General features: G+C 38.8%; 1 protein-coding gene across 1 annotated transcript in view; it reads right to left on the bottom strand.

The window, feature by feature from the left end:
- Positions 1 to 27,701, bottom strand: part of LOC133464094 (protocadherin-15-like) — a 215,822-nt gene that overhangs the window by 35,484 nt on the left and 152,637 nt on the right. Inside the window, exons 25-26 of the mRNA XM_061746074.1 lie at positions 11,839 to 11,948; positions 10,881 to 11,021 (exon numbers count right to left, since the gene is read on the bottom strand). Of these exons, the coding sequence (XP_061602058.1) occupies positions 10,881 to 11,021; positions 11,839 to 11,948 (251 nt within the window). The remainder of the gene's footprint in view (positions 1 to 10,880; positions 11,022 to 11,838; positions 11,949 to 27,701) is intronic.

Raw genomic sequence — 27,701 nt, 5'->3', positions numbered from 1 at the left:
AAATTGTTTTTAAAATTAGGGATTCCAAATGTTCTTTCCTTGGACAGAGAGCTATTTATAAAGGAATATTCAGTAATATTTTCTCATTTGAACAAGAAGTAAAACCCTCTTAATTAAGAAGTAATTTTCAGCTGCACTGTGGAAGTTGTTTGAAGTTGGATTGCCATAATCCATTTTCAAATTTGGATCAAAAATGAGGACGTTCATTTCGTTTTGATTTTAGAAAACTGAAGTCTGTATATTTTGACGAAGTCACTGTTCTTAAAAAGATCACAAAAACATCTGAGCCAATTTTCACACAGTTCATCAATCACTCAGGAAAACCTTCCTAATTTATACTCTCGGTGAAATACAGCTGCTTAGCTATAAAATTATGATGAAAACAATTTTTTTTGAAGATGTATACAATGTAGACAATGTAAAAGGCTCGCAATTTGCACTGCGGACACTTTAAGAGGCAAAAAGCAGAATCTGCTAGTTAAAGATTCATTGTGGAGAATCTAGTCTAGTGCAGCTGCAGTTTGTATGGTACAAAGAATAGCACTTATCAAACCCCAAACTTACAGCGGTTACTAAAAAAACCTGCTCTGGAGTCTGCATTTGGCCTATTCTTTTGGGGGATTCTTTGTAACACTTTGTCATGCAATTACGGTAGAGTGATGAGGACAACCTTCTGTGTCTTTGGAAATAAATTGCTATTTCAAAATAACAAAAACCAAAGATCCTATTTTAAAAGATCTAACACTTATGAAAACATTAGAATTCACATTGTATAGCATTTTTGACCATACATCACCTGAATAATCACAAACTTTAACTGGAACTTAAAGTGCCCTTGGAGCACCACATGAAATATTCATCCTGTCTATTTCAGGATTGGAAAGTCTGAACCTTTTTCAACTTTATTTTGTCACAGCTATGCCTATATAATACACAGTATTAATATGTACTGAACAAAATCCTTCCAACACTGCAGTTTAGCTAAAAAAGTGCAGTGTCAAGAGCCATTTTTCTTCTAGCTAGATGCAAGATTGTAAAGTAGTGTGGCACTCGAGCCAAGGAGGTACCAGGGGAATTGGACAAACAAAACACTGCATATCAAGTTATGTGAACAATAGCTATAGTGTGAAGCACATGGGGACTACTCAATGGGAGAGAGGTCTGCAAAGTTTCTCTCCTCCTTCTCTTTGTACAGAGTGGCCTTGTTCCTAAGAGATCATTGCTATTTTGAAGATATGAGTACATCTTGGTCTTATCCTTGATTTCAATATGTAACTCTGCATATCTGTGTACTATATGCATGTTTGAACCCTTACCATGTAAGTGCATATAGAGTGTAATCGGGCTGTAATAATTTGACAAACTGTTTTCCAAACTCCTTTCCTAATCCTAGTTTCAGGTGGCATTACCATCTCACATTGGGATTGTCAAAATGTCATAAACATGAAATGATCAGAGGGTGATAGTTCACTATTCAGCCAGTAATGGCAGAAAACAAGCCTATCACTGTCAAGAAGAGCAGAGACCTTTCTCATAAATATTGAGCCATCATTTTACCGAAATTTAATCAAAATTGCTCACTTGTTTCATTCTATAAAAGAGCAAGGAAGGTGGCTCGCTGACAGTTGTTGACAATCCCTTTGCTACTCAGAAAATCAGAGAATCTCACTTTTTAAGATGCATGTGGGTTTCTCCAGCTTTAGTTTCTGGGCATGTGTGGAGAAATGTCACCACCACCAGTTAAGCTAGCCTAAACTAAATCTAATGAATGGCCTATGAGGGAAAAAAAAAATGTTGTCATCCCATTTATGAAGCCCAGATCCACCGTGTGTATTGATAACAAATGATGGAATTTTTAGTGCCTTGCTAGGAGGACACTGCAAACAGACAAGCATCTATATACAGTGTCACTCAAACATCTCATATCCTCAGTGGTTCTAAAGCTGCCTTGGTGCTTTTAATAAACACTCTACAGCTCAAAGAGAGGCCAAAAGGGAAGAGAAGATACTTGTAACATCCCCCCTGAAAAGCAAGCTTAAGGTATATTCTGTGGGCTGGGAATATCAAGATACAAAAGTAAATACTGAAGTTGACTGACATGGATCAACATCACACTATATAGGTGTATGCCAGCCTTTTGAATATATGTACCTTTTGATATGCTTGTTTAGAGCCTTCAAGTGTAAAACTGCATGCATTGCAAGATCAGTTTTGAATAGAAGCAATCTTACTCACAGTCATGTAGCAAAATTGGCTGAACTGTCTGAACTTGCTCTGAAACTGAACCACGTGAAAGAATATTTATTTCAATTCCAAGAGAATAATCAGGCAATCTTTTACTCTTCACAGCCTGAGTGGAGGTGGGTAGTCTGCCATTTGCCCTTGGAAGCAAACGCTTTAGGTGGTCTGCATATTTCACAGCTTTAGAATTTGTAAGGTGGGAGGAGACCTGCTGCAGCCTGAGCATTAGTTTGGTGCTGAGTGCTGGGGCACCTCTGTGAAGATATAGCTTCAAGAATTTGTCATCCCTTCCCCTTTTCCTCAAAACTCTTTCTCATTGTGGCGACAACTGTGCCAGACATTCTGGGGTTTAAGTGTTGTGTAGTGTATAGTGTTCGTAGAAAGTGTGGTGAACCACCAAGATCGCTTCTGCAGAGATACCAGGCCCTGACCTTGATTAAAGAATGAAATTCCCACTCAATGGAGGTACAGGCAGTGATCTACAATGATTCACACTACTGCCCACACCATAGTTTCATCTGAGGTGCTTATCTCCTTCTCCAGCTTGGTTTGATAAACATTCCACAGGGAGTTGACTGACAGGACAGACTGACAGTGCAGCTGTCTTGTAGGATTTCTCAGGCCGACTGGATTGAAAACTGCTGTGGAAGGGAGCCTGAACATGGAGGACTCTGGGTGCAGGTCATTTTCCATCCGTTTGGCTCAACTATGGACGTATCTTCAGTGAAGATGAGAAGCTTCGTTAGCTTCGTTCGCAGTGGATTGGCTGAAAGGTAAACCATTTCCTTTGGCAAAGGGTCAACAGTTAAGAATTTGGCCCCAAATTTGTTCCAGGTTCTGCATCAGTGACCAGCGTCAATGAGTTGTTCACTGGGTCTTGGCCAGTTTTCAATGAAATCATTATTGCTGACAGTTAGGGTTAACCAGGCCTTGTAAGACAGGAGAAGGATTTTGGTTTCGCCATGGGTAGCTAACAGCTACCTTTTAAAAACTGGATTCGGTTGAAGTTGGGAAATTGTGTAAAATGTAAATAAAAACAAAATACAATGATTTGACAATCCTTTTCAACCCATATTAAATTGAATACACTACAAAGACAACATATTTAATGCTCAAACTCATAAACTTTATTTTATTTTTCAAATACTAATTAACTTAGGATTTCATGGCTGCAACACGTGCAGTAGAAGTTGGGAAAGGGCATGTTTACCACTTCGTTACATCACCTTTCCTTTTAATAACACTCAAACGTTTTGGAAGAGAGGAGACTAATTCTCTTAGCTTCTCATGTGGAATTCTTTCCCATTCTTGCTTGATGAACTGCTTCAGTTGTTCAACAGTCCGGGGTCTTCTCTGTCGTATTTTACACTTCATAATGCGCCACACATTTTCAATGGGAGACAGGTCTGGACTGCAAGCGGGCCAGGGGAGAACCTGGACTCTTTTACTTCCAAGTCACGCTGTTGTAACACGTGCAGAATGTTGCTTGGCATTGTCTTGCTGAAATAAGCAGCAGCTTCCATGAAAAAGACGTCGCTTGGATGGCAGCATATGTTGCTCCAAAATCTGTATGTGCTTCACAGACATGTAAGTCACCCATGCCATGGGAACTAATGCCCCCCCATACCATCACAGATGCTGCTTTTGAACTTTGCGTTGATAACAGTCCGGATGGTCCGCTTCCTCTTTGGTCCGGAGGACACGACGTCCAGTGTTTCCAAAAACAATTTGAAAAGTGGACTCATCAGACCACAAAACACTTCCAGCGTTTCTGGATGTTGTTCATAAGCGGCTTTTGCTTTGCGTGGTAGAGTTTTAACCCGGACTTACTGATGTAGTGAGGAACTGTATTTACTGACAGTGGTTTTCTGAAGTTTTCCTGAGCCCATTTGGTGATATCCTTTACACAAGGGGCGGACAACCCTGGTCCTCGAGAGCCACACTCCTGCATGTTTTAGATGTTACCCTGCTTCAACACACCATGATACAAGTACCTGTGTCATCAACAGAATTGTGCAGACCTTGATGACAAGCTAATTAGGAACATTAATTAGAATCAGGTGTGCTGAAGCAAGGTAACATCTAAAACATGCAGGAGTGTGGCTCTCGAGGACCAGGTTTGGCCACCCCTGCTTTACACACTCATGTCGGTTTTTAAGGCAGTGCTGTCTGAGGGATCGAAGGTCACGGCCATTCAGTTTTGGTTTCCAGCCGTGGCGCTTACGTGCAGTGATTTCACCAGATTCTCTGAACCTTTTGATGATATTATGGACCGTGGATGTTGACATCCCTAAATTCCTTGCAATTTTGCTTTGAGAAATGTTGTTCTTAAACTGTTCAACTATTTTCTCACGCAGTTGTGGACAAAGTGGTGACCCTCGCCCCATCCTTGCTTGTGAATGACTGAGCATGTTTGGGGAGGCTCCTTTTATACCCAATCATGGTACCCACCTGTTCCAGATTAGCCTGATCACATGTGGGATGTTCCAAATAGGTGTTTGATGAGCTTTTCTCAGCTTTCTCAGTATTTTTTGCCACCTTTCCCAACTTCTACTGGACGTGTTGCAGCCATGAAATTCTAAGTTAATTATTATTTGGCAAAAAACTATTAAGTTTATCAGTTTGAACATTAAATATGTTGTCTTTGTAGTGTATTCAATTGAATATAGGTTGAGAAGGATTTTCAAATCGTTGTATTTTGTTTTTATTTACATCTTACTCAATTTCCCAACTTCAACCGAATCTGGTTTGTACAACCGAAACATTGCTAATATTAAGCTGGGAGGTACAGTAGCTAGGTGTAGCTCTAAATAGATATGGCTACTTATGCTGATGGCCATATTACAACCTTTGAAGTACTCTGATTTAGGCAAGCTAAAAGTAAAGAATATTGCTATTACCAGCTCACACTTCCGTTTGGTAAGTGGCTCCTGATCTAGAATTTATCTTGATAATTTGAAACCCCAGAACAAAGTGTCCAGTGAATGTGTTAATACTAATGTCTCCACACAGTTAACATTATTCCTGGGGAAGACCGTTTAATCTATACAAGTTAGTTGAAACGTGTGTTAAGTGAGAAAAGGCTAACTTTAAGAAGTGTCGGCTCTACAGATAAGGCTTTTCCACTGAAGGTATTGAATGTTATAGGGACTTTTCAAGGTCACCAAGGAGTGACCCCAAATTGAGACACAAAACCAATGCTATGAAAAAGTGTAATATAAAAAAGTGCAATAATACTCTAATAATACAAATCAATAAAGTAATCATTAGAGGTAAGATGTAGTCCATCATGTAGCCCATATAAAAACACATTTGGGAACAGTTTGTGCCCAGTTGTTCACAGGAGCCCACTCTCAGTTATGCGAGAGAGCCCTCTACTTTGCATCCAGTGCGGCATGTGTGCCTGACTACTGTTTACTTCTAATTAATGTGATTAGTATGTGAGAGAGACAAAGAGTGAGGAAAAGAGATGCAGGAAGAGTAGGTCACTGATTGTGCCCTGAACCGTATTTGCTGCTAGCGCTTCATTCATCATTATACAAAACCTAAGTGTCTGTAGACTTGCTATAAACAAGGCTAATGATATTCCGGCTGAAGTATGGGCATCAGCGATAGCATAGTTAAACATTTTCATATGCTGCAAACAAAGTGCTTCTTGAAAGGCATGAAACCTCAATTTGTGAGAGTCAAAGTATCAAACTACTTACACAACTCTTCAAAACAAATTCATGCCACTCTGCCCAACAGGGTCTAGTCTGAGGATTTTGAATATAAATATTTTGAAGTCTATCTGAAGCTCATTTTTTAAACTTTTTTATGTGCTAGTCAAATGAGTACAAAAACAACACCATCTGGAAGTATTTGTTATTCAAACCTATTAATCTGCAGGTATTTAGGTTACTCCTATGTACATGCACTTCATCTTGCTGAGACTGCAACTGCATACACTGCACTGCAACACTTGAATCCCTGAAGTTCCATCCACAAATAACACTTTAAAGCAACATTCATGGATAGGGCATAAAATCAAATGTTTTTTTCAATCCCGCAGAAGCCTAAATAATGGAAATACACAATAGAGCCACTTGCAGAGAATTGGCCTGCTGAAAATTAAATAGGGAAGCAAGAGGAAAAAAAACATAAACATATCGACACACACTCTATCATGATAACTCAGTGATACACTAGGTTGTTGGAAAATCCTATGTTGTTACAGCCATTTTAAAGGCACATTAGAAGCTTGCTATGCATGTCTATTGGCTACTTAAAAACATAGTAAGCTACATATCTATAAAAAAGAGTATTGTGGCAGGATGAAGCACGACTCGAGAGGTTGGTCAACAAGCCTTTATTCCAGACAACGGAATAACAACTGGCAACTGACAACTGACAGAGAACACGCGTAACTAAGCAACCATAAATCTCCCCGTGACCACGCCCCCTTCTCTACAATCCTGATGGGTGCGAGGTCCGTAATTGTGTCCGCCACAGTATATTCATAATCATAAGCCATAATCCCTCTCTTTCCTGGCTTGATTTACAAGAAAAGTATGATGGTGTATGTCTTTCTGCCTTGTCCGTTCAAATGACCAGAACCAAATAAGAAATTTATTGCAAAGGCAGTAAAATGCCAGCAGTGTGGCACAATTAAAATAACCTGAGGCAGATAAAGTGCGTTCACGTGTCACCAGATTTAACTGTTTGCAATTCAAAAAATCTCCAACATAATGTTAATAAATGGGTGGGATGCTCAGGTCCTCACAATGTTTTCAGACCCTTGTGAAACACTAATAATCAAGTCAGCTAGGTACCAATGTGAAAAAAATTAAATAAAAAAATCTTCAGCTACTTTCTCTGTAAGATCATTATCTGGGCTGTAATTCTATGGTGCACACACAGAGATGGAACCTTGTAATAATAATAATAATAATGATAATACATTTTATCTATAAGGCCCCTTTCAAATTACTGTACAACATAAACTTTTATGACGGTCCTTGGGTGCTCATGTAATAATTTTGCTTAATCTAGCTTGAATATTGTGCACATTCTTCCAAGACAGATCACATCGTCAGGAGAAAAGTGAAGCTAAAGCATGAAGGTTCTTTAAGTTATTTCAAACTGTCAAATTAAAAAAACAACAATTATAATATCTTATTGTGGCGGCTGTGGGATGTCGGTGGCCTTGGACTTGTGGGATACCATTTTCCCTGCAACTGTTGCTTTATTTCAGCATGCTGTTTTCTGTTTGTTGGTGCACCATGAGTAAAAAATGGGTGCAGTTACATATATGTGTATACGTGTGTTCTTTTGGTTGTGTTGTCAATAAAGTTGTTACTGCAGGAACGCGGTGCATGGAGTGCTGCTTGGGTATTAGCAAAAATAGTATCCCTCAGGTGCTCTTCAGTCAAGGGAGATCCATAAATTGTTGAAAACAGAGGACTGAGGCACTCATGAGGGTAAGGTTAATAAAATGCCTTTATTTTTGCATGGCTAGTCTCTTAAAAGCGTGTCTACGCGTTTCAGCCAAACTGGCCTTCGTCAGGACAAAAGAGAAATGTTTGTCAGACAGCTCAATTCACAATTAAATAGGTGATTTCAAACAGCTGCTCAGTGTGAGCAGGTAGGAGGTCACATGACCTGAACAGCAAGACCTGCCAATAACAAGCAGAGGGTGAGAGGCTCTGTACTGAAAGAAAGAAAGTTTTTTTTTCTTTCAGTACAGAGCCTCTCACCCTCTGCTTGTTATTGGCAGGTCTTGCTGTTCAGGTCATGTGACCTCCTACCTGCTCACACTGAGCAGCTGTTTGAAATCACCTATTTAATTGTGAATTGAGCTGTCTGACAAACATTTCTCTTTTGTCCTGACGAAGGCCAGTTTGGCTGAAACGCGTAGACACGCTTTTAAGAGACTAGCCATGCAAAAATAAAGGCATTTTATTAACCTTACCCTCATGAGTGCCTCAGTCCTCTGTTTTCAACAAAGTTGTTACTGCGTTTCAACACAAACTCTCCAATATGCCTTGCCAGCGCCACATGTATAGTATGCATACAAATAGTCATATAGCGTAAAATAATTAATTTGCCTCCAAAAAACACTTAGATAATCATTTTATGCATATAATGAAATAAGTACATAAAAATCACAATATAACATTAAATTGTATTTATCCAAAGCGATATAGATGGGAACACAATCAACCCAAAACGGAGATGGAGACTTGTAGTATGCCAAAAGTGGAATTTCTAATATAAAAAAGGCAGTTACAAAGTGTGAGCAGAATGTTTAATCAAAAGCACAACTAGAGCATCACTTCAAATAAAGAAGTGCAAAGGAGAGTCATTTCAGATTCTGATAGTTCTGTTAGGCTTTTAGAAGAGCAGATGAAGTTGGAAAAGGTATGTCTTCAAGTGCTACTTGAAGATAGAGAGGGATACACCTGCGCTGATAGCATTTGGCTGGTGGTTGCACTAGTGTGGAATAGTCTGTAAGAACTGTCTGGACTAAGAGTGCCTTGTGCATAAGGGATGACACTGCCAGACAGCATTCCTGTGAAGAGCGCAACGAGTGGCCTGGAGCATAATCTGTATAACTGAGCCAAGGTAGGAAGGGGTGATAGAATTTTTTTATTGGAGTCAGTCTGAGTTTCTTTATGAGTGCACTCAGTTCAGACCAGCATTGTGTCTATAGAGTTATGTTCAGCTACCTTGAAATGTGTGATAAATGTAGAGGTGATGTTGATTTTGAAATCCTGGTGGACGGACTAATGGACAGGAATCACCAAGATCAATTTTGGAGAGGTTTAGTTAAAAGTGCAGTTCCCTCATCCATGTGAAGATGTCAGAGAGACAGGAGCTCATCTTTAACAAGATGATAGAGTCATCTGGAGGAAATGACAGGAAAAGGTAGGTATCATCTGCATAGCAGTGATACAAGAACCTACGTAAGCAGATGGCCTCGCCGAACAAAGCTGAGTAGATGGCAAACAGAAAGGGCCCCAGCACTGAGTGTTGGGGAACCCCAACAGAGAGGTAAAAGGGATGTATATTGTTGTAATGAATGTGTGAATGAACACTCAGTGAGGTACTATTCATATCAAGAGAGTGCTTTGCTCGAGATGCCCATATCAGAGAGAGCTGAGAAGAAAATACTGTTACTAGGTGTAGTAGAATGATGACTGACCTACAGCTTTAGCTGCTCACAACGAATCTGTCAGACAGAAGAACTGTTTCAGTAGAGAGACTAGTTTTAAAGTAAGACTGATACTCAGGGCCGCCGCGAGGGGTGTGCGAACCGTGCAACCGCGCGGGTCCTCGCGCTATGGGCCGTTTTTTTTTTTTCAAAAAATTTTTTTTTTTGTTTTTGTTTTCATTTTTTCCCTTATAAATATCAACAGTCACGTTCCATTACAGACCTAAATGTGTACTAGTCTGTGCATATCAATAAATATATGTGCAATGATGCGCGTGTCTGTTGTTCAATACAACTGCGTCAAACCAAGCGCGTTGACACAAGGTGCTCTGATCCAGACGGGTGGAGTTGGAACAAACTGTCACACAATGTCGAGAGAACGAGACAGATTCAGGAAATTTCCATCAGGGGATGAAAAAAGAAAAAAACTAAAGAAAATGGAAGAGTTTAATGCCTCTCTGAAAGGCTTGTTTGATAAATTTGTTACAAAAATCACAGATCCGATCGGATCTCAAGCAGCCGTGGGGCCCTGTGTCAAGGCAAGAGATGATGATGATGAGGCAGGGGAAGGTACCCAGTATTTTGCTAATTGGAGAGTTAAAATTGCACATATAGACACCCCATCCGACCCGAAAAACCCCAAAATGGCCCCCCCAGGCCATTTCGCACAGGGCCTCGCAAATCTCCCAGACGGCTCTGCTGAAACTGGTCCATGAAGTTGTTCAAAGGGGGACTCTGTAGCACCCTATAATGTAATAATTTCCTGAAAATGTAATAACGCCTGAAAATTTAATAAAATTTGCACTTAACTCAATCGAAAATGTAATAAAATCCAATAATGTAATAACTTCACCAATAATGTAATAAAATATCCTGGCTGATATTGTAATAACATTTTCACCGATAATGTAATACCTTATTACATTATTGGGAATTTATTACATTTTCAGGTGTTCTGAAACTCTGAAAGTGAAAGTTTCTGAGCATACCACACCACCAATATTACAGTAATTTTGTCTTCCCAGGAAAAACCCAGTACTAAATTAATGTGTCTATAAATGTCCCTTTGCTGCTTTGCCATAATATTTTTTGGCAGCAACCTGAATAGTTCAGACTAAACCACACAGGCACACACAGTAGTGGTGGATTAGTAGGTGTTACACTCTTCAGTTGGCCTATATTACTTGCAAGGAAGAATTAAGAACTCAATACTGCAAAAACACCTACGAATCCAAATTAGCCAGATTGTAATTCAGTAAATGTGAAAGGAAGTATACATGATAAAATAGAGATTAAAAGATTTCCAGAAACTACATTTAACAAGAATCAGTAACAGAGAGGGATTATGACTTAATATACAGAAAGAGCAAAATGTGAATTAGACATCATTTTATCACTGAATACCAACAAGATAACACATCTTCACTCAACAGCTCATATTTCTTACTTTTAGAAGGCACACGCAGGTTGGACATGACCACCACCATAGAGTCTGCCTGGACCCTGAGGACATAGCTGGTCACATTTTCATAATCCAAGGGTTCTGCAATGGATATGACACCTGTTCTGTTGTTCACCTTAAAGTGACCTGAAACAATGAAAAAACACACAAAGAAAACTGTAACAATTCGGATTCTCCTCCACCATGATTATTTGTGTCTTGTCATATCTGATGGCTGTATTAAAAATGATGGAAGTGGTGGTTGCAGAGCACACTATACACTATACTTGCTCAGAGTTACTATAGCTTGCCTTTTGTTATGGAAAAAACATATTAACACCTCTGACTGGCAGTCATTGTCACCTAGTGTCTAAACCACTAGGTGACTATCTGGATTGAAAATGAATGAATTTAGATTACCAGCAATAAGACTTGAGAAATGAGCCAGATTTCAGTAAATTGAATTAAGCAGTGTCATGCAAGTGGGTCAGAACATACATCATGCTTCTAGATGCAGAAAATGACACAGAACAAAGGATCCATAATGATTTTAAGAACCACAAATGATGACTAATCCTTACAATTTTGATAAACAGGTCATTGTAACACCAGAGCCAATCTTGCACACTCTATACTCAGCCCAAGGCTAACACCTACATCAGTAGATTGAACTGTAGATTGTAGAGTCAATCAAATGGCCATGGCTACATTTCCATCACACCTTCGACAGACCCTGTCAGGTGGTTTCCTAGAGTTTTCATGCCTAAACCATCTTCTCCACTTCGCCACAGAGACACACTTGTAGACATTCATTACCGTCTACTATATATTGTTTCCTACATAAATACAATTATGACTGTCTTATATATATAAGCCGGAACAGTTCCTTGGGAAACAATGTAATTTTGTACAATAACCTGAGAAATCCTTCAGTTAATTTCCTGCATTGATCCGTAGCCCATACCTAGTTCATTTCCAGCAACAATGGAGTAGAAGATGGTCTGATTGATAGCAGCAGCTAGAATAGTCCCCACTGGAGTGCCAATTGGAGCCAGCTCTCTAACTGGAGGAAACCTGAAAAAAACATTGAGTGTAAATCAAAAGGGAAACAGTATAGCCCAACATAGTGAAAGTAGTTCAACATCACAGATAATGGTGTAAGGGAGATAGGCAAACGGGTTGTGACTGCGATTATGTTATCAAATACTTGTTTTATGAACATCTAGGAATTAGAATTCCAGAGTTGTGATATTGACCTACAGTAACTGTAACGTAAAACATTCTTAAAAATCTCTATGTGTGTTAGGAGAATGGGTGCTGTTTTAAAAATCTGGTTGCAGCTTTTTAAAAGTAATTACTTCCTTAAAGTTTTCATAACCACTAAAAGGGTAAGATAGAGCCAGGTGCTGCTAATCAAATATGCTTGATTAATTTATCTTTTATGTGATAACTTTCATAAAAGCAGAAGTTTTTGTAACTTGCTGCTGATTGAGATATGTTTTATTACAATTCCAAGGAGAACAGAAATCAGAAATAAATATAGAGAAACAACTGTTGAGGTACATTAGTATGAGAGGGGTTGTTTTCAAACAATCTGGAATCAAGGATTATGAATTCATCTCAAGTCTAAAGTCCAGACTGTGCAATGCTCAGTGAAATGAATAAAAGAACAAAACACACAAAAAACTAAACATTTCTAGAAAGTTAAATGTCAAAGTTCATTCAAAAAAAGAAGAAAAAAAGACTTAACATGTATTTTCTATTTGGAAGCATTACCAAGAAGGAAGCTAAGAGCCACTGGAGAAATTTGAAGGGATATATCATCTTTGGACTTGCGTATCAGTGACATGGTGGGAATATGAATCCTACATTGTCTACAGTCTCAAAAATATGTAGAAACAAAACCAAACAAAAAACAGGCCATGTATTTAATTTTAAAACAGGATCTCTTACCCCACTAAGACAAGCTCTATATTAAATGAGACTTAAAGGAGCATGAGGCTCCTTTTAAGAAATGAGATTCTCTAGAGCCACCCTTCGCCACGACGGCCGTCAGGGGTACTGCAACCAACAGCGAAGCCGGCACGGGAGAACGGGGAGAACGCGCATGCAGCGTCATGTGACGTCACATCCGCAGGGCAGCGCGGGAAATTCGGCCTCCGAATTGCAGCACATTTTGCAGCACACAGCCTGTTCAAGGCAACAGAGAGATACGCTAGAGGGCTCATTCTTTTTGATTTGGAACGCTTCATCTGACATTTTTACTAGAAAACTTAAAACGTATACGAATTTTCTTCATAAATCCTGCCTCAAGCTCCTTTAAAAGTCAAAACTTAAAGATTTTTCCCAGTGTGTACAAACAACCAGCACAATTCTTTTTTTTTGTTTTTAACCAGTTTCTACTGGATTCAAATCTGTCATCATGAGAAGGGAATCATGTGCTCATGTGTTGAGAGATATTAAGCTAAGGCACAATTTTGCACGACTGTGTCTACTGCTGTGAATGCTGCAAAGCTCCGTTGTTTGTGCATTCATGTTGGTCTGTCTTCTCATGCAGGTTTCATTCAAACATGATCACATTTTACATCAGCAAAGGGATCTCTGTATCACAAATCTCTGGTTGTAAGTGAGAGTAACACAATCATGATCTGTAACTGTCAGATTATATTATACATGCAGACAAAATCAACATCAAAGTTTATCCTTGAGTAGATGGCACGTTCGCAACCTGAATTATAAACAGAGTTGGGGTGCCCAATTGCCCCTCCACTCCATCACATTTTATTGCAGACTTTATTTTCTGTCAAGTTCTCACAGAGCACTCAGTTGACCTTTATCTACATCAAGGGTGACATTTTTCCAAAGAACAAAAATGTTTTCAAAGAATCTCTTCAGGATTACTCATTTCACAAAGCAATAATCCCTTATAGAACTGCAGGCGGGAGAGGTCTAACAAGCAAAATTGAACCCTTTTATAGAAGAAGATGAAAACAACTTTATCCACACGGTAACAATGAAGCAGCTTTGCTGAACAGGAAGAGTGAATACTGTGTAAAATACATCAAACAGTCTTATGTTTATTTGGATGACCATTTGCTGGTAAAAAAGTAACTACAGAGTTTGTATTTAACTTCTCAAAAGACTTAGGGTCAAACATAGATGCAAACTGTACATGGACTGCATTTAATTGGCGCATTTCTCAACCTGTTAACTACTCAAAGCACTTTCCACCAGAATAACAGTCACCCATAGATAGGGATGGGAATCGATAACCGGTTCTCTTTGGGAACCGGTTCCCAGTAGTTCGATTCCGTGAAATCATTAACCCGTAACGATTCCGTTTATAGGTCCTGCCGACCTCTGATGCATTTGCGTGATAACATCATATAAACGCTTTGTATTTTGGCTCAGAATGTTTCCAACGCGGCGTGGAGGCAGAAATGCACAAAAGTTTGGCTATATTTCACAAATAAGGACAATACTAGGGCCAGGTGCAACCATAGACTGTATATAATAATTTACAAAGTTTTGGGCCACCGTCATGTGATCATTATGAATGTTTATGAACATTTGTGTTTCGGTTAAATTCGACTTTAAAGCTGGCTCAATCCTCAGTCTGAAAGCAGCTTCGAATGCCACCTAAGATGGCCACTTTGTAAGGACTCCAAAGCCCAGCGTGCCTTGGAGGTGTGAACAAAGGGCGGCGCCTGAAACGGCGCGCGTCCAGGAAACTGCGATCTGCCGCTTTGATCACGTCACCGGTCGATGGGACCACAAAAATGTCTCTCTTTGCCTCTTCGGGGGCGTGGGGGGGGTGTGTGCTCCCAATCAGGATTACCTGTCGAGCGTTAAGATCCTCTGTTACCACGGAGCGCTGCGCTCCTGATTTCCTCTGCCTCTATCTAACCCTTCTCCCGCTTCGAGCATTCTGTTTATATCAGGAACCGGGACGTCTCGAGGACGGCCAGCTGGCGTCCCGCCTCAGCTGTGAGCTTCATTTCCTGGATCCGTGACACCCGCGCCTCGGTGACTGACGGGAAGAGCCGCTTTTCTACAAGTGAACCGGCTCCCCGCCTGAGCCTCGAAGCCGCGTGAGAGGCTCCGTTCGATCCGGAAAGCACAGCCCGGCCCAAGGCGGCGCTCCACCGCTGTCCCTTTTTGTTTCAGGGAGAAGGAGAGAGAAACCCGAGAGACTCTGACTGAAAAACCCCGGCAGAAACGTGAATCGGGACCTGGAAAAGCCCAAAGCCCTCCTGATCTGGAGCAAGGAGACGTGAGGTTCCTGTGTTGGGCAATTAGTCAGTTAATTTAGAGCAGTTTAATGAAATTGTGTTTTAATTTAACTTTGTATGCATATTATTGTGTAACGCCAGCAACTACCGGCAGCGCTGTTTGTTTATTTTTGTGGCGCCGTTTCGCCAGTTATTCGCGGTTTAAATACCGTGTCCGCCATCTTGGTCGGGTCCACGTGTGTTTTGAGACACGCAGATGATCGGAAGATTTGCATCACATGATTTATTGTTTTGATTTATCTCCTTTACGTAGTAAACGTGTTGTTGTTCTTTTTCTGTATAGTTAGTGTTTTGTGTTAATGTAGTGAGCCATCAGAATTTATCCGGGGTGTCGCTTTTTCATCTGCTTGACATCTAATGTAAATACATTCTGATTGATTTTATTGAGAGAAGTTGTTTGTGTTGTTTTTGTTACAATGGCTTGTTTGCCGGAGTCAGTGCCGAACTCGTAGCCCCTTCAACTGTTATTCTGTAGAGATAATAGTAAAATGTACTATTCTGCAGAATAATCCATATTTTGAGACTGATTCTGCTGTTAAAGTTATCCTTTTCCTGGTTAAATCCAGGTGGTTCCCCGTTTGATTAAGTCATTTTGATAATCTAATAAAGTAGATTATTTATCAAATTGATTATTAATAATTGTTGAAGGACAATTATTAATAACTCTTGATAACTGAACAGCGCCCTCTACTTGTGGCACAACAAAAGTATTCGGTCACGTGATCCATCAGGTTCTGAAAACCAGTTTTCAAGCCCGTTTTCCTTTATACAGAGTGCAGCCATGTCACTCAGCAAGCCCTCGGGAACGCGCCCACTGCACATCAATCATAGTTAGCTTTGCAAACAGCTCCTTCAGCTGAACTCCGGCGAAATATCTGCAGATCAGCATTCAGACTTTTACAGCGGGATACACCATTTGATATATTGACTCGACGGTAAAATCAAAAATGACCATCCAGTTTACCTGATGCTGGGCTTGTATAAATGGATAGTTGTGCTTGGCGAAGGGCGGTAGCTTGACTATTACACATAAGGAAGTGATAACAGCCAGTGATTGGCTGAGCCGACTGCCAAACAATCATAATAGAAATACATTTAATGCTGTGATATAAACTCCTGGCGTGGTACAAACCAATCCCAGCAGTTTTTGAAACAGGCTGTAAATATGATTATTTCTGCTTCTAAAGTGGGATATTTTAACATGGAGATCAATGGAGATTGACTGGCTTTTGCAGCCGCCCTCTATTGGTCCAGGAACTGCAGCGAACCGTAGTCCTGCATGAGCATCAATGCGGAAGTGAGATGGTTGGTGCAAGGTTGCAACAGGTGCAGAGCTTTGATAACATCAAAGGGGGGAAATACCTTAAACACACATAAAAGCTGTTAATGTCCAAAAGTTGATCATTGTGATTGTATTTATGTTACAATGATCATTTTTTAAAATCTGAAGCCAGCTTTGATTTAAATGAAGTTGAGTGCAAAATATTGGTGCACACTTGAAATTAAAGTGTTAATGGAACCAAATTCATTTGTACTATATTTGTACTGTATATAATTGAATGAAAATCGTTAAGAAAATCTATAAAGAACTGAAGCCATAAGCGATATCAATAATGGAACCGGAATCAGTCAACTCTTAACAACTCCCTTCCCTACTCATACAGTAGAATGCTTCTTCATCCATACAGTGTTTTCGCCAAAGCTGTACTTTTTCCCAATTAAGTCAATTTGATATGTGAAGCGGGGATGCTGGGATGCAATTGCTCATTATCCAACTGGTTGACACCTGGGGCCTGTTTCAGAAAGGACTCTGAGTCTAAAAACTGACTCAGAGTCAAGAAACTCTGACTTTTCAGTTTCAGGAAAGGTGTTCAGAATTGGTTCACTCATCTCTGAGTATGTCGACTCTGAGTTACAGCAATTATAAAAAGCCATCATCAATGGAGCCCAGACTCCATGACAACGCATAGTAAGCGGAAGTGATCTTCCTATTTTAATTAGCTAGAACTGAACATATTAGTGCATTCATATAAAGTGTGATGAGTAATGTGTAGATGAATTAAAATATTTAACAACTGTTTCATATGAATGAAAAATGAATGTATAATAATAATTTTAAATAACTTAAAACAGTTGAATGTGAAGTAGGCTTAAACATATTTCAGACAGGTAACTCAAACGTAGCAGGTGGTTGTATTCAGACAAAAAGTTTCGGATGAAAGGAAAAATCAAAGATAAAATCATTCAAGCTGAGAAATATGAGCACACTGAATGCTCAAAGAAAATTTCTTTACTCACAAGTTTGACCAGGACTAATTATTTTGAACAATTAACATCATCAACTTTTAAATCAGGTTAATTAGGCTACTTGATGACTTTGTGGCAACTGGACAAAGAATAAAACTGGAATATTTATGTGTGTGTGTTAGCAGGAAAAAAAAACAAAACGTATGAACACACGTGATATTTGTGGGAACTGAGGAAGGACACATGCCCAGAAGGAACCGTCACAGCCTACTGAAAACAAAAGAGACTTTTGCAGAGACAGAAAGTGATCTGGAAGGAATGAATGCAGACGCAGTATCAAGCCCAGGAACAGATGGACATATGCAGATGGACACGAGAAATGTTCAGTCAGAGTCACCTGTTTTGAGGAGATCTGAGTGTCAAATTAAAAGATCAGACAGATTTGATTGTAGAAGGATGTACTGAATGTCCAAGGTTCTTATGTGGTGTTAAAAAAGAGAAAAAGAAAATGTGAACAGTGATGTTTAAAATGTATGATTATGCCATGGCCTTGTTGGGTGCCCAGCTTCAAAGCAGGGGGATGTGCCGATATGTGCGGCATCTACTGTTTTATTATTCTTTTATTTGTGGTCCTTACACTTGTAGATTACTTTCATGCCTCAGGGACAGGGCAGCAAAAATACAGAAGTAAGCCTTTAAACAATGTGAACACAGTGAAGTGTAGCACAGCACAGTTTTTTAATCTTATAATCTGTCACATTAATGTGGCATTAACTTGACACTTACCAGCAATAATACCTTTGTTCTAGAGATTATCCCAAAAATGGGAAATTCACTGAAAGATCAAAACTGTTTATATTGTGCACATCATAGACACATCACATCCTGAGAACATTCAGCTGACATATTGGTGGTCCAAACTGATAAATATCTGCTGTCTGGAACAGTGTTTTAACCATACCTAAGTTAAATTAGTAGGCCATTGACAGACTAGTGTAGATCTTGATGACAAGCTGAGAGTGACCCAGTCATTAGATTCAAGTGTGTTGGAGCAGAAAAAACAAATCAATTTATCAAACATTACAAGTTCCACACAATGACATTCAAATGTTATTCTAAACTTCTTTTACGATTTTTTGTAGTGATGTGGTTCATAACAGAACTCTCAGAATGAACTTATAACTATTCCAATCTGTGTGAATACATTGGCACCATTTCAAGACTTAAGCGTTGATTAAACTGTCACATAGCAACAGAGGATATGTAATGAAGTTACAGATGTACTTCCTTCATAACGCTACTTTATGAAGGTACATTTCACCTGCGGGAATGCACAGCATACACGTCTATGGTAAAAAAAAAAAAGTTTGAACACAGACTTAAACAATGGTATTTCCATTGATCCATCCATTTTCTATATCCACTGCATCACATTCAGGGGTCTGCTGGAGACTATTCCAGCTGTCACTGAACAGGCAGAGTACACCCTGGACAGGTGACCGGTCCATTTCAGGGCTAATTGTATTTCAAACTAGAAAACTGTCACCATACTCATCACACTAATCCTTTGCACAGATTAAACCACAGTTTGTAGGATTTGCTCGTTTGCACTAACAAAATAGAGGGAGGTTAACACTGACCCAGTTGGAGGCTTTAAAATAGCATTATGCCATTGTGGAATTAGGACTTTGACAATAGTCCGCATATCTATAGTGGCTTCTTCTGTCATACCAGCACTTCATATTCATCGATTCCCCTCTGTGTCTACCTTTGCTGCAACCTCTGGCACAAAACAACTGTGGGTATCAGTTTGTTACACACAGAACTCCCAGGGATAATAACTAGCAGACCCACTTGGGAAAGGCTGTGTTAAAGGGGCCACTGATATGAAACAGGGAGTGTTTATTAGTGCACCACAGAGTGTGTGTGGTTCAAGAGGTGGAGCAGTTATCTATCGCTAGGGAAGTCAGTGTTTCAGTCTTTAGTCACTGAATCCCACATTGCCTCTGATGTTTTCATTGATGTCAAAGTCATATATGTGTCATATATGACACAGATGTCCCTTTTAGGACAAGATTGTGTGAACTAAGAAGTACTGCATCTGTAAATAGCTTGGAGTGTGAAGTGCTTTGTGTGGCCAACAAGACTGGACCGCATAATTGCAACCCAATTTAACACATACATTTCAAATCCATTCATAAGTAAACCTTATAATTTTGAAGAGACATTCGTACCAAATTTGAACCTCAGTGGCAACTGCTTTGTCAAAAATCAAGGGTAGGTCACTACTGTGTAACCAGGTCACTTATTCATAGAGACTCTAACTACTTCTCAATTTTGAAGTATGAAAGATTGTTTCGAGCCTGCATCGCATTCACACCAGGAAGAGGCAGAGCTGACATGTTATCACTTCCCTACAAAGTGGCGGCCTGAGGGTTGTAAACTGCTGAGAAATGCCATGGTAGGTATGAGGTGACTGAAATATGAATAATTGTGTGTATATATATATATATATATATATATATATATATATATATATATATATATATATATATATATATATATATATTTTTTTTTTTTTTTTTTTTTTTTTTTGTATTATTATGTATAGACTGCAGGAACATGATGGCTGCCAGCCTGTGAGCAAATGCACTCTCACAACATATAATTATGTTTCGGGTTTATTAGCTTTGTCATTTACTCAGAATGGAAAAGATGACAGCCGGTACCAAAGTTTTGCTTTCAAGAGTTCAGTTCCAGATAATTTTAATAAGTTATGTAACATGCATGATGTCTGGGAGTACATCAAATGCAATTTGATGTACTCCCAGACATGATGCAGCAAGATGAAAGATGAAAGAAAATCTATTTAGATGGGTAAATTTGAAATGTTCCCATAATGTTGTTATTATTTTTATGATACTTATAGCAATACCTGGGCTTTGGGAATGGGTTGGTACTACTGTATGTACGAATTTGATACCGGTGTTATTTAAGAATTTACCTTCCTATCTTTTAAAAACTCTACTAAATAACTATGAGATGATTGCCATCAGAATATCAATGACACTTCTCTGGAATGGCATACTTTCATTTCAGTTTTACCACAACTCCAAAATGTTCACTTCAGTGGTAAAATCAGACGTGGCTTTTTGGATAATTTGAGGATTTTTCATCTTTTCTGCAATGCAAACACCCGAGTTTGCTGTCTGCTTCTCTCCATTTCACCTGATGGCTCCTTAAATGGTTAATAAGGTTGCTCATCTTACATTTAGTGGCATTCATGCCACCTCTGGAAATCAGAGCTTTGCATAATGAGAAGAGCAGCAGAAAATACCATATTGCCGACATAATGGTAATGGTAACCGGATGGAAAAATTAAAAGATTCTGAAGATGGCATTTTCTTTTGACGGAATCTGGAAGTATCTCAGATGTTGAAATTTTAATCAGATCTGTAAAAGAATGAAAAAGAAAATAAAATCTGATCCGCAGCAAAAGTAAGAGCTGCAAGGACAGGAGGGGAAGATGCTGACATGTCTTTTGGCAACAGAGTCATGGTGTCAACTTGACAGAGGGTGAATGACGAGTCACTATAATGCACAGTGGGCTCATAGGTGTCAGGGAGCAGCCTGCCTCAGGGCCAGTAGCAGATTGATGCTTATGACACAAGGCAAAGGAGGATAAACCTGTATGTGCTGCGAAAGGGTCTAGAGTCTCCCGCTTTCCACCTCCCCTCTCCTCTTCCTTCAAGCATTGCACCACAAAGTGAATAGGAAGCAGTAGATGACAGGTGAAAGAACTGACCACACTTATTTATGTCTTTGTTCTTTTGGTTGTTCCATTGTGGAAAGCTGGAAAGGTTTTTAAGAACCAAGACACAAGCCATTTGGCTGCCAAAATAGCATGACACGGTTGTGCAAGTAACCATATATGCAGCACATTTCCATCTGCCTGTATATAGAAGTCTGTTGCTGCTCGGCTTGTATTTGTATTTATATTATGTATCAGTCCATTTATAATGACTATTGATGTGGATACAGTATGTGGTGGGAGTTAAATATAGGTGATCCATCACAGTGGCGTTATCTCCTTTGTTGCTGCCCAGAAGGAAGACTTTAAAAGCTGACAATCGACTTCTGATTTGACTTGAACTACATAAGACAGAGGGGATGCTTTTCAGCTCTGCCTCAAACATGAGCAGACAAAAGGGGAAATGCTTGTTTAATCCATAGCTTTGTTCTGTATCAATTCTAAGAGACTCTGAGAGCAAAGGCAAAGTCAGCTCAGTTAGAGAGCATGATTTACTCAGGAAAAAGCCTGTTGAGTCTCCATGCAGAATTCCAAATGTCCTTGATGTAATGAAAAAATATTGTTACATTATCAGGAATTGTTAACATGATTACATGAGTTTCAGAGAAGGGTTTTTTTTCTGGATGATAACTTAAGATGTTGGACTCTGTGGTCATTCAGAACCTGAAAGTATTGCATCACCAGTATTAAAATGCCATTCCAGTCTCCGTGCATTTTCTTTATTTAAACATGTCAATGGAAGTGTCATCAGCCATCATTTCACATAATGCATGATATCTATAAGTTTTAACTATAGTGAGACAGTGACTGAAGGCTGAATTTAGTTATGTGTGGCAAAGCTGAAGAGCAGTGTAGTAGTAGATTGGAAAAGGTTAAAGGAGAGGGATAGCTCTAAAGAACAATTACAAGAACCTGAAACCACTCGAGTCATACAGAAAGTTTTGGAAAATGGTGCAGCGTTTGAAAGCCACATGATATTACAAAGAAATTTCATCTGGCAAGAATCAGTTTGCAAGAGTAAGTATTATTGTTGTGAAAAAGGAAAAAGAGGAAGAAAAAAAGACAGCAAGAACATGTCAAACTATACCACAATGGCACAGCAGCATAAAAGGTACTGCAGTAATGTTGTGAGTCTGACGGTATTCAATAGCTCATTGAGAGTGCAAGAACACTATTATGAGATTCTAAAACTTAGAGGTTCCCTTTTGTTCACTATTCCCACTGCTGTCACATGGTTTTATGTATAGACACAGACATAAATTATACATAGTATGTGGTAACTCATAAATATCACATTCAAGACATTATAAGCTAATTCATGATACATAATGAATTCCAGTGAATAATATTCACTTTTGATTGTTTCAGTTAAAGAAAGTGAGTCAGTAATGTAGTCTCTTTAAATAATCATTGTAGCAGGTTAAAGCTGTTGCAAAACAATGATCTTTTGTTCTGGTTGGTACCGCAAACCTGAAAAAGGCTCTGAATTAAGACCCTACGGTTTTTAATCACTCATTTTATGTAGAACGTGTGCAGTGCAGTTCATTATATTTAGCAAGTAATGCAACGCACTTTTTCTTTTGCACAATTAGCTTCATGGGCTCCAGAGCCACCCCGGCACAGAACCAGAAGTCTTCATCAGTTTGTTCAGTTTCTTTAAATGACTGGCTCTGATGTGCTGCCCCAACAAATGACTGTGGCTTAAACTGGACTCTCCAACACACTCTTAAAAAAAAAAACAAAAAAAAAACAGCAACATCTTCCCCATCAAGAAGTACAACCTGTGCAGACTCTTCTTGTAATAAGCTTCAGTTTTGCATTTCCAGTCCAGTCTTTTATCCAGGAGAACACCCAGGGGATTTGAGGACCTCCACCACTCTTCTTTCAGGATGGAACTAGTGTTTGGCTTATTCCTTCCCCTCTTAAATGTTCTGCTTTGTCTAGCTCGTATTCAGTGTAAGGTAATTGGTCCCCTATCATGGTCCAAAGGTTCGTCCTTATCAGGCTCCTGGTACTGTTTTGTGATTTGCAGCAACGAGTTCAAAAGGCTCCATAAAGCCTCATGTCTGTGTCGCATAATCATAACAATTTGTAGTATGTACATCGTAATGTCTTTAAATGTTGTTGCTTAATTTGAAAATGGGAATGCTCTTTAACTCTTATTTTTAAATAATATTTTGGTTTGATTGATAAATCAACCAAATGCATAAAAAACAAACCCAACCAAACAATATAAACACATTATAAACCATTTTCCGCCTGAAAACTATTTCATTCTACAGCTCAAAGCATCTTTGTTCACTGAAAATAATGCCTCTGACTTTAGGTGCACTTGTATACAAACTAATAAGAATTAAATGGGCAACAGCTTACCTATCAGCTATATGACAACAATACAGTCGTTATTTTGTGAATTTTAATTTAATGCTGCACAATATTTATTATGAACCCCCGGTAGTCACTCTCCAATCTCATTTACAATGGAGTGCACAAAGGGATTTAGACATTAGAAATACGAGTAAAAAGCATCAACAATTATAATAATGAAAGACGAACACAGCTATTTTAAGCTAAAAAAAAAAACAAGTGTAATGTTTAGGATCACTTTTGAGCTACAAATTGTATCTGTGAGCAACTAAAAGCTTTTCTAATGGTTCATGTCTTGATCAAAAGCACATGATTTTTTAATAATACTGTATTGATTAAAAGCCATAGTGATACTTTGCCTTCCGAATCCATCTCATGTATTAAAAAAAAAAGTAATTTGCTTAGTTTGTATAAGTCAGTAATATGTCCGAATGCAAACAGAGTATAACATAATGTAGAGGACATGAGAATGTGAAGAATTTGGAGGTGTAGTTATGATACATATTAGTTATGATTTCTGAAAGTTTAGAACATGCTTGAGAAAAACATATCGAAAGGTCATGATCTCTTAAAGCCCTCGGGCGACTGCAGAAAACACGTGAAATAAGACCTTGTATGGGCTCAAACTTTATCTCAAAAATACTATCTGCGATTACAGTACCAGTTACGACTATAACCCAAGAACCATTGAAGAAACATACTGAAGCACATCCTTTTCTAGGCCTGACCTCATTTGAGAGGAACTCAAGTGGAAAACTGCCCCGTGGTCTTATTAATCAAAATTTTAAATTTAACTTGAAATTAGGGAGTAGAAGAGGGACCATCTGGATTGTTATGAGCACACACTTCAAAAGCCAGCATCCATAATAGCATGGGGGCTCATAAGTGCACATGCATGGGGGAATTGCACTTTATAGGGCATCATCACCATTATTGCTGAATGATAAAAACAGACTCTGGAGCAACATATGCTACATACGCTGCTTATTTTTGTCAGTAAATTTTTCAGTTTATATCATTAAAACAATGCCTTGTGAAATTCTACAATAGAACACAACAGCCTGATAATAAATTAGTTCAAGTGCAAAGTTGCTGAAAAAATTCAGCCTTTTGTGAAAATTGAGCTTTAGAGCAGCTAAACGCATATTTAAAGTAAGATTTGGAAAATATTTATCTTTAAAAGTTACAGCTAGTGATTTACATATTACCCAGATGTTTCTATTGAGGTGTCTTGGGAAGGTTATTATTCAGTAAGGGACCTGGGGTCATTTAAGTCTTCACTGAATCTTTGTATTCATTGCTGCTCAGATAATGTTTCTCCATTTGGCCTCCTAGCAGTGCATATCATATGCAAATAGCGAATTCCCTGCAGCATCAAGACACTAAATTATCATGAAGTCCGTTCAAGACTATATTTTTACTTATGTCAGCTTTGGCTTCCTCAAATCTGTGACTAAGTTAATAGTCTATTACCTTTTGGTCACAAATGCTTTTTCAGTCTGAAACCAAATTGAACACGTATTAGCACATGTGTTCATGAGCTGCAGAGTCACATTTGCTGAGAGGATTGATCAAAAACAAAGAAAAAGAAATCCAATGCTTCGCACATGAAGCAATCCTTAAGCAAGCTTTTGTGGTGAACTATCCTGTTCCACAAAAGAACATGCTCAGAGCTCTTTTGAAGGATCATGTGCCCTGGGTTTGCTCAGGGCTTTCTCTCAGTTTGACATGCCTGTAATACCTCCCCAGGGAGGCGGCCAGGACACTTCCTAAGTGGATGCCCCAACCACCCCCAACTGACATCTCACTGATGTGGAGGAGCTGCTGCTCTCAAGACTCCCTCCTGGATGACCAACCCCCCCCCCCCCCCTCTCTCTCTCTCTCTGGGAAAAAATCCAGCAACATTTCAGATGTTGTTCATTTCAGTTGCCTGTGTTTACAGTCTCATTCTTTTGTCCAAAATGCATGGCCGCTCGCTTCCCTGACGCCCCAGTCTGACCTCACCCCTCATTGCAATACATAAATTATTAATTTTAATTCTAATAATTATTCTTGGCATTATCATGATGTATTGTTACATAGTTTATTATTGTATTAAGTTATGAAATCTCATGGGATGTTTAACTATAGTATTATTATATCGTTATATATAATAGTATGGTGATATAATTTGGTTATATGTTATAATATATATATATATATATATAAGGATATTACTATATTATTATTCTACATTGTATAGTGCTACACCACTCTATATGATAATTATTTATTTGTTTAACTTATTTACTTTCGAATTAATATTGTCAATTTATGTATCTACTTTCATCACCTTATCCACACACACACACACACACACACACACACACACACACACACACACACACACACACACACACACACACACACACACACACACACACACACACACACACACACACACACACACACACACACTGTATTGTACTGTACTGTATGTTAATAAAAAAAAAATGCATGACCGCTGATGAGGATAGGGACAAAGACCAACTGGACCAGTTATTACTAATTAAGAAAAACTATTAACAATGTTTTTTATGAAATGAAAACTAGAATGAACTATGCAAAACTGGCTGAAACTAAATAGAAATGACCTCTGTTTGCACTTTTGTTTTGTGTCTTGTTTCTTGACGTCTATTCATCCATGATTTTTGCACTGCATTCCGACTACCAATACCTTTTTACCTTTGGCAGTTAACTTTTCTAATTACCCAAAAGAAAGAATGAAGGACTTTTCTTCAGTTTCTTCGGTATGGCATTATTGATGGGATTCTTTCATCCTAGATTATTTTGCCAATATCTTTAAGTCAACAACTAAAAAGAAAAGACTAAAACTAATTAATTTTTCAAAACTAAAACTACTGTTGCGCTTGTTTTCACTAAAATAAAATGAAATAATCAAACAAACTGAAAAACTAAAATAAAAATACACGCAATTTAAAAAATTCCACACTATTATGACTCTGAAGCACTGCAGAAGTCACACTGAACCGCCTATTGATCTCCTAATCCATTCCCTCCTCAATAGTGAACAAGACCCAGAAAAATTGAACTCCTCCCCACTTGAGATAGTACCCAACTCCCAACTTGGAGAGGGCTCTCGAAGCTTTTCTGACTGAGAACCACTGATTTCACAAATAATCTTTTTACTTTTTACGACACCAGACACAAAGTGCCATGATGGCAATGTTCAACCAGACACAGTGCATCTTCAAGAGGGCAATGTCAAAAAAATCTATCAAAACAGTAGAACTGTCGCTGGGGACAGCCAGCCAGAACATCTTAGCGATGTAAACCCTCCACATAAAACAATCACAGGATCACAGCAGCGAGACAGGGATGTCTGGATGCTGAGCCAGGTCCTGCTCAAGGTTTCTTCCCGCCTAAAGGGGAGTTTTTCCTTGCCATTTTTTATGTAATAATCGCTCAGGGGTCATGTTCTAGGTCCCTGGAAAGTGCCTAGAGACAACTTCTGTTGTAATTGAGGCTATATAAATAAAACTGAATTGAATTGAATTGACTGATGATGCACGTCTTCGAAACTGAGCCAACTGTCATGTGATATTCAGACGCAATGTATATATTTTGTGCCACATAGTGATGCTTTCCTGCAAATCTCACTGTGCAATCACTGGAACTGTCCAAATAGCTACCCTACAATGCCAACACCGAGAGGGTTATCAAAGAGAAACTGAATCCACCAACAAACTGAATCCAGGAAGAAAGACAGAAAGCAAATTAATAACAGAAATTGTATTGGACTGTCCACTGCAGCAGCAAACAGCCTTTTTGAATGTTGTGTGTGAAAGTCAAAGCTCTGGGAAAAACTGATTCAATAGTATCTGCTACATTTTAGTATACTGTAATTATGTTGAACAGTGGGCTGTTGTGCATGTCAGGCATGGATATGCTGATAGCTCAGCTTGATCTCATAGCTAATCGCAAAATACGCACAAAACAAATTATTTAATGCATGCAGTGTGACTACTTGCATAGTTCTTTTAATGTAGTTTAGTTTGAGGTTTATTTTTTCCAGAACCATGTTTTCTGTCCTTTGCAAATTAGGCAGAA

This window comes from Cololabis saira, chromosome 17, assembly GCF_033807715.1.
Source record: "Cololabis saira isolate AMF1-May2022 chromosome 17, fColSai1.1, whole genome shotgun sequence".
In the NCBI taxonomy this organism is placed as follows: Eukaryota; Metazoa; Chordata; class Actinopteri; order Beloniformes; family Belonidae; genus Cololabis; species Cololabis saira.
The sequence above is the reverse complement of the archived record's forward strand: the minus strand, read 5'-3'. Positions and strand labels throughout refer to the sequence as shown.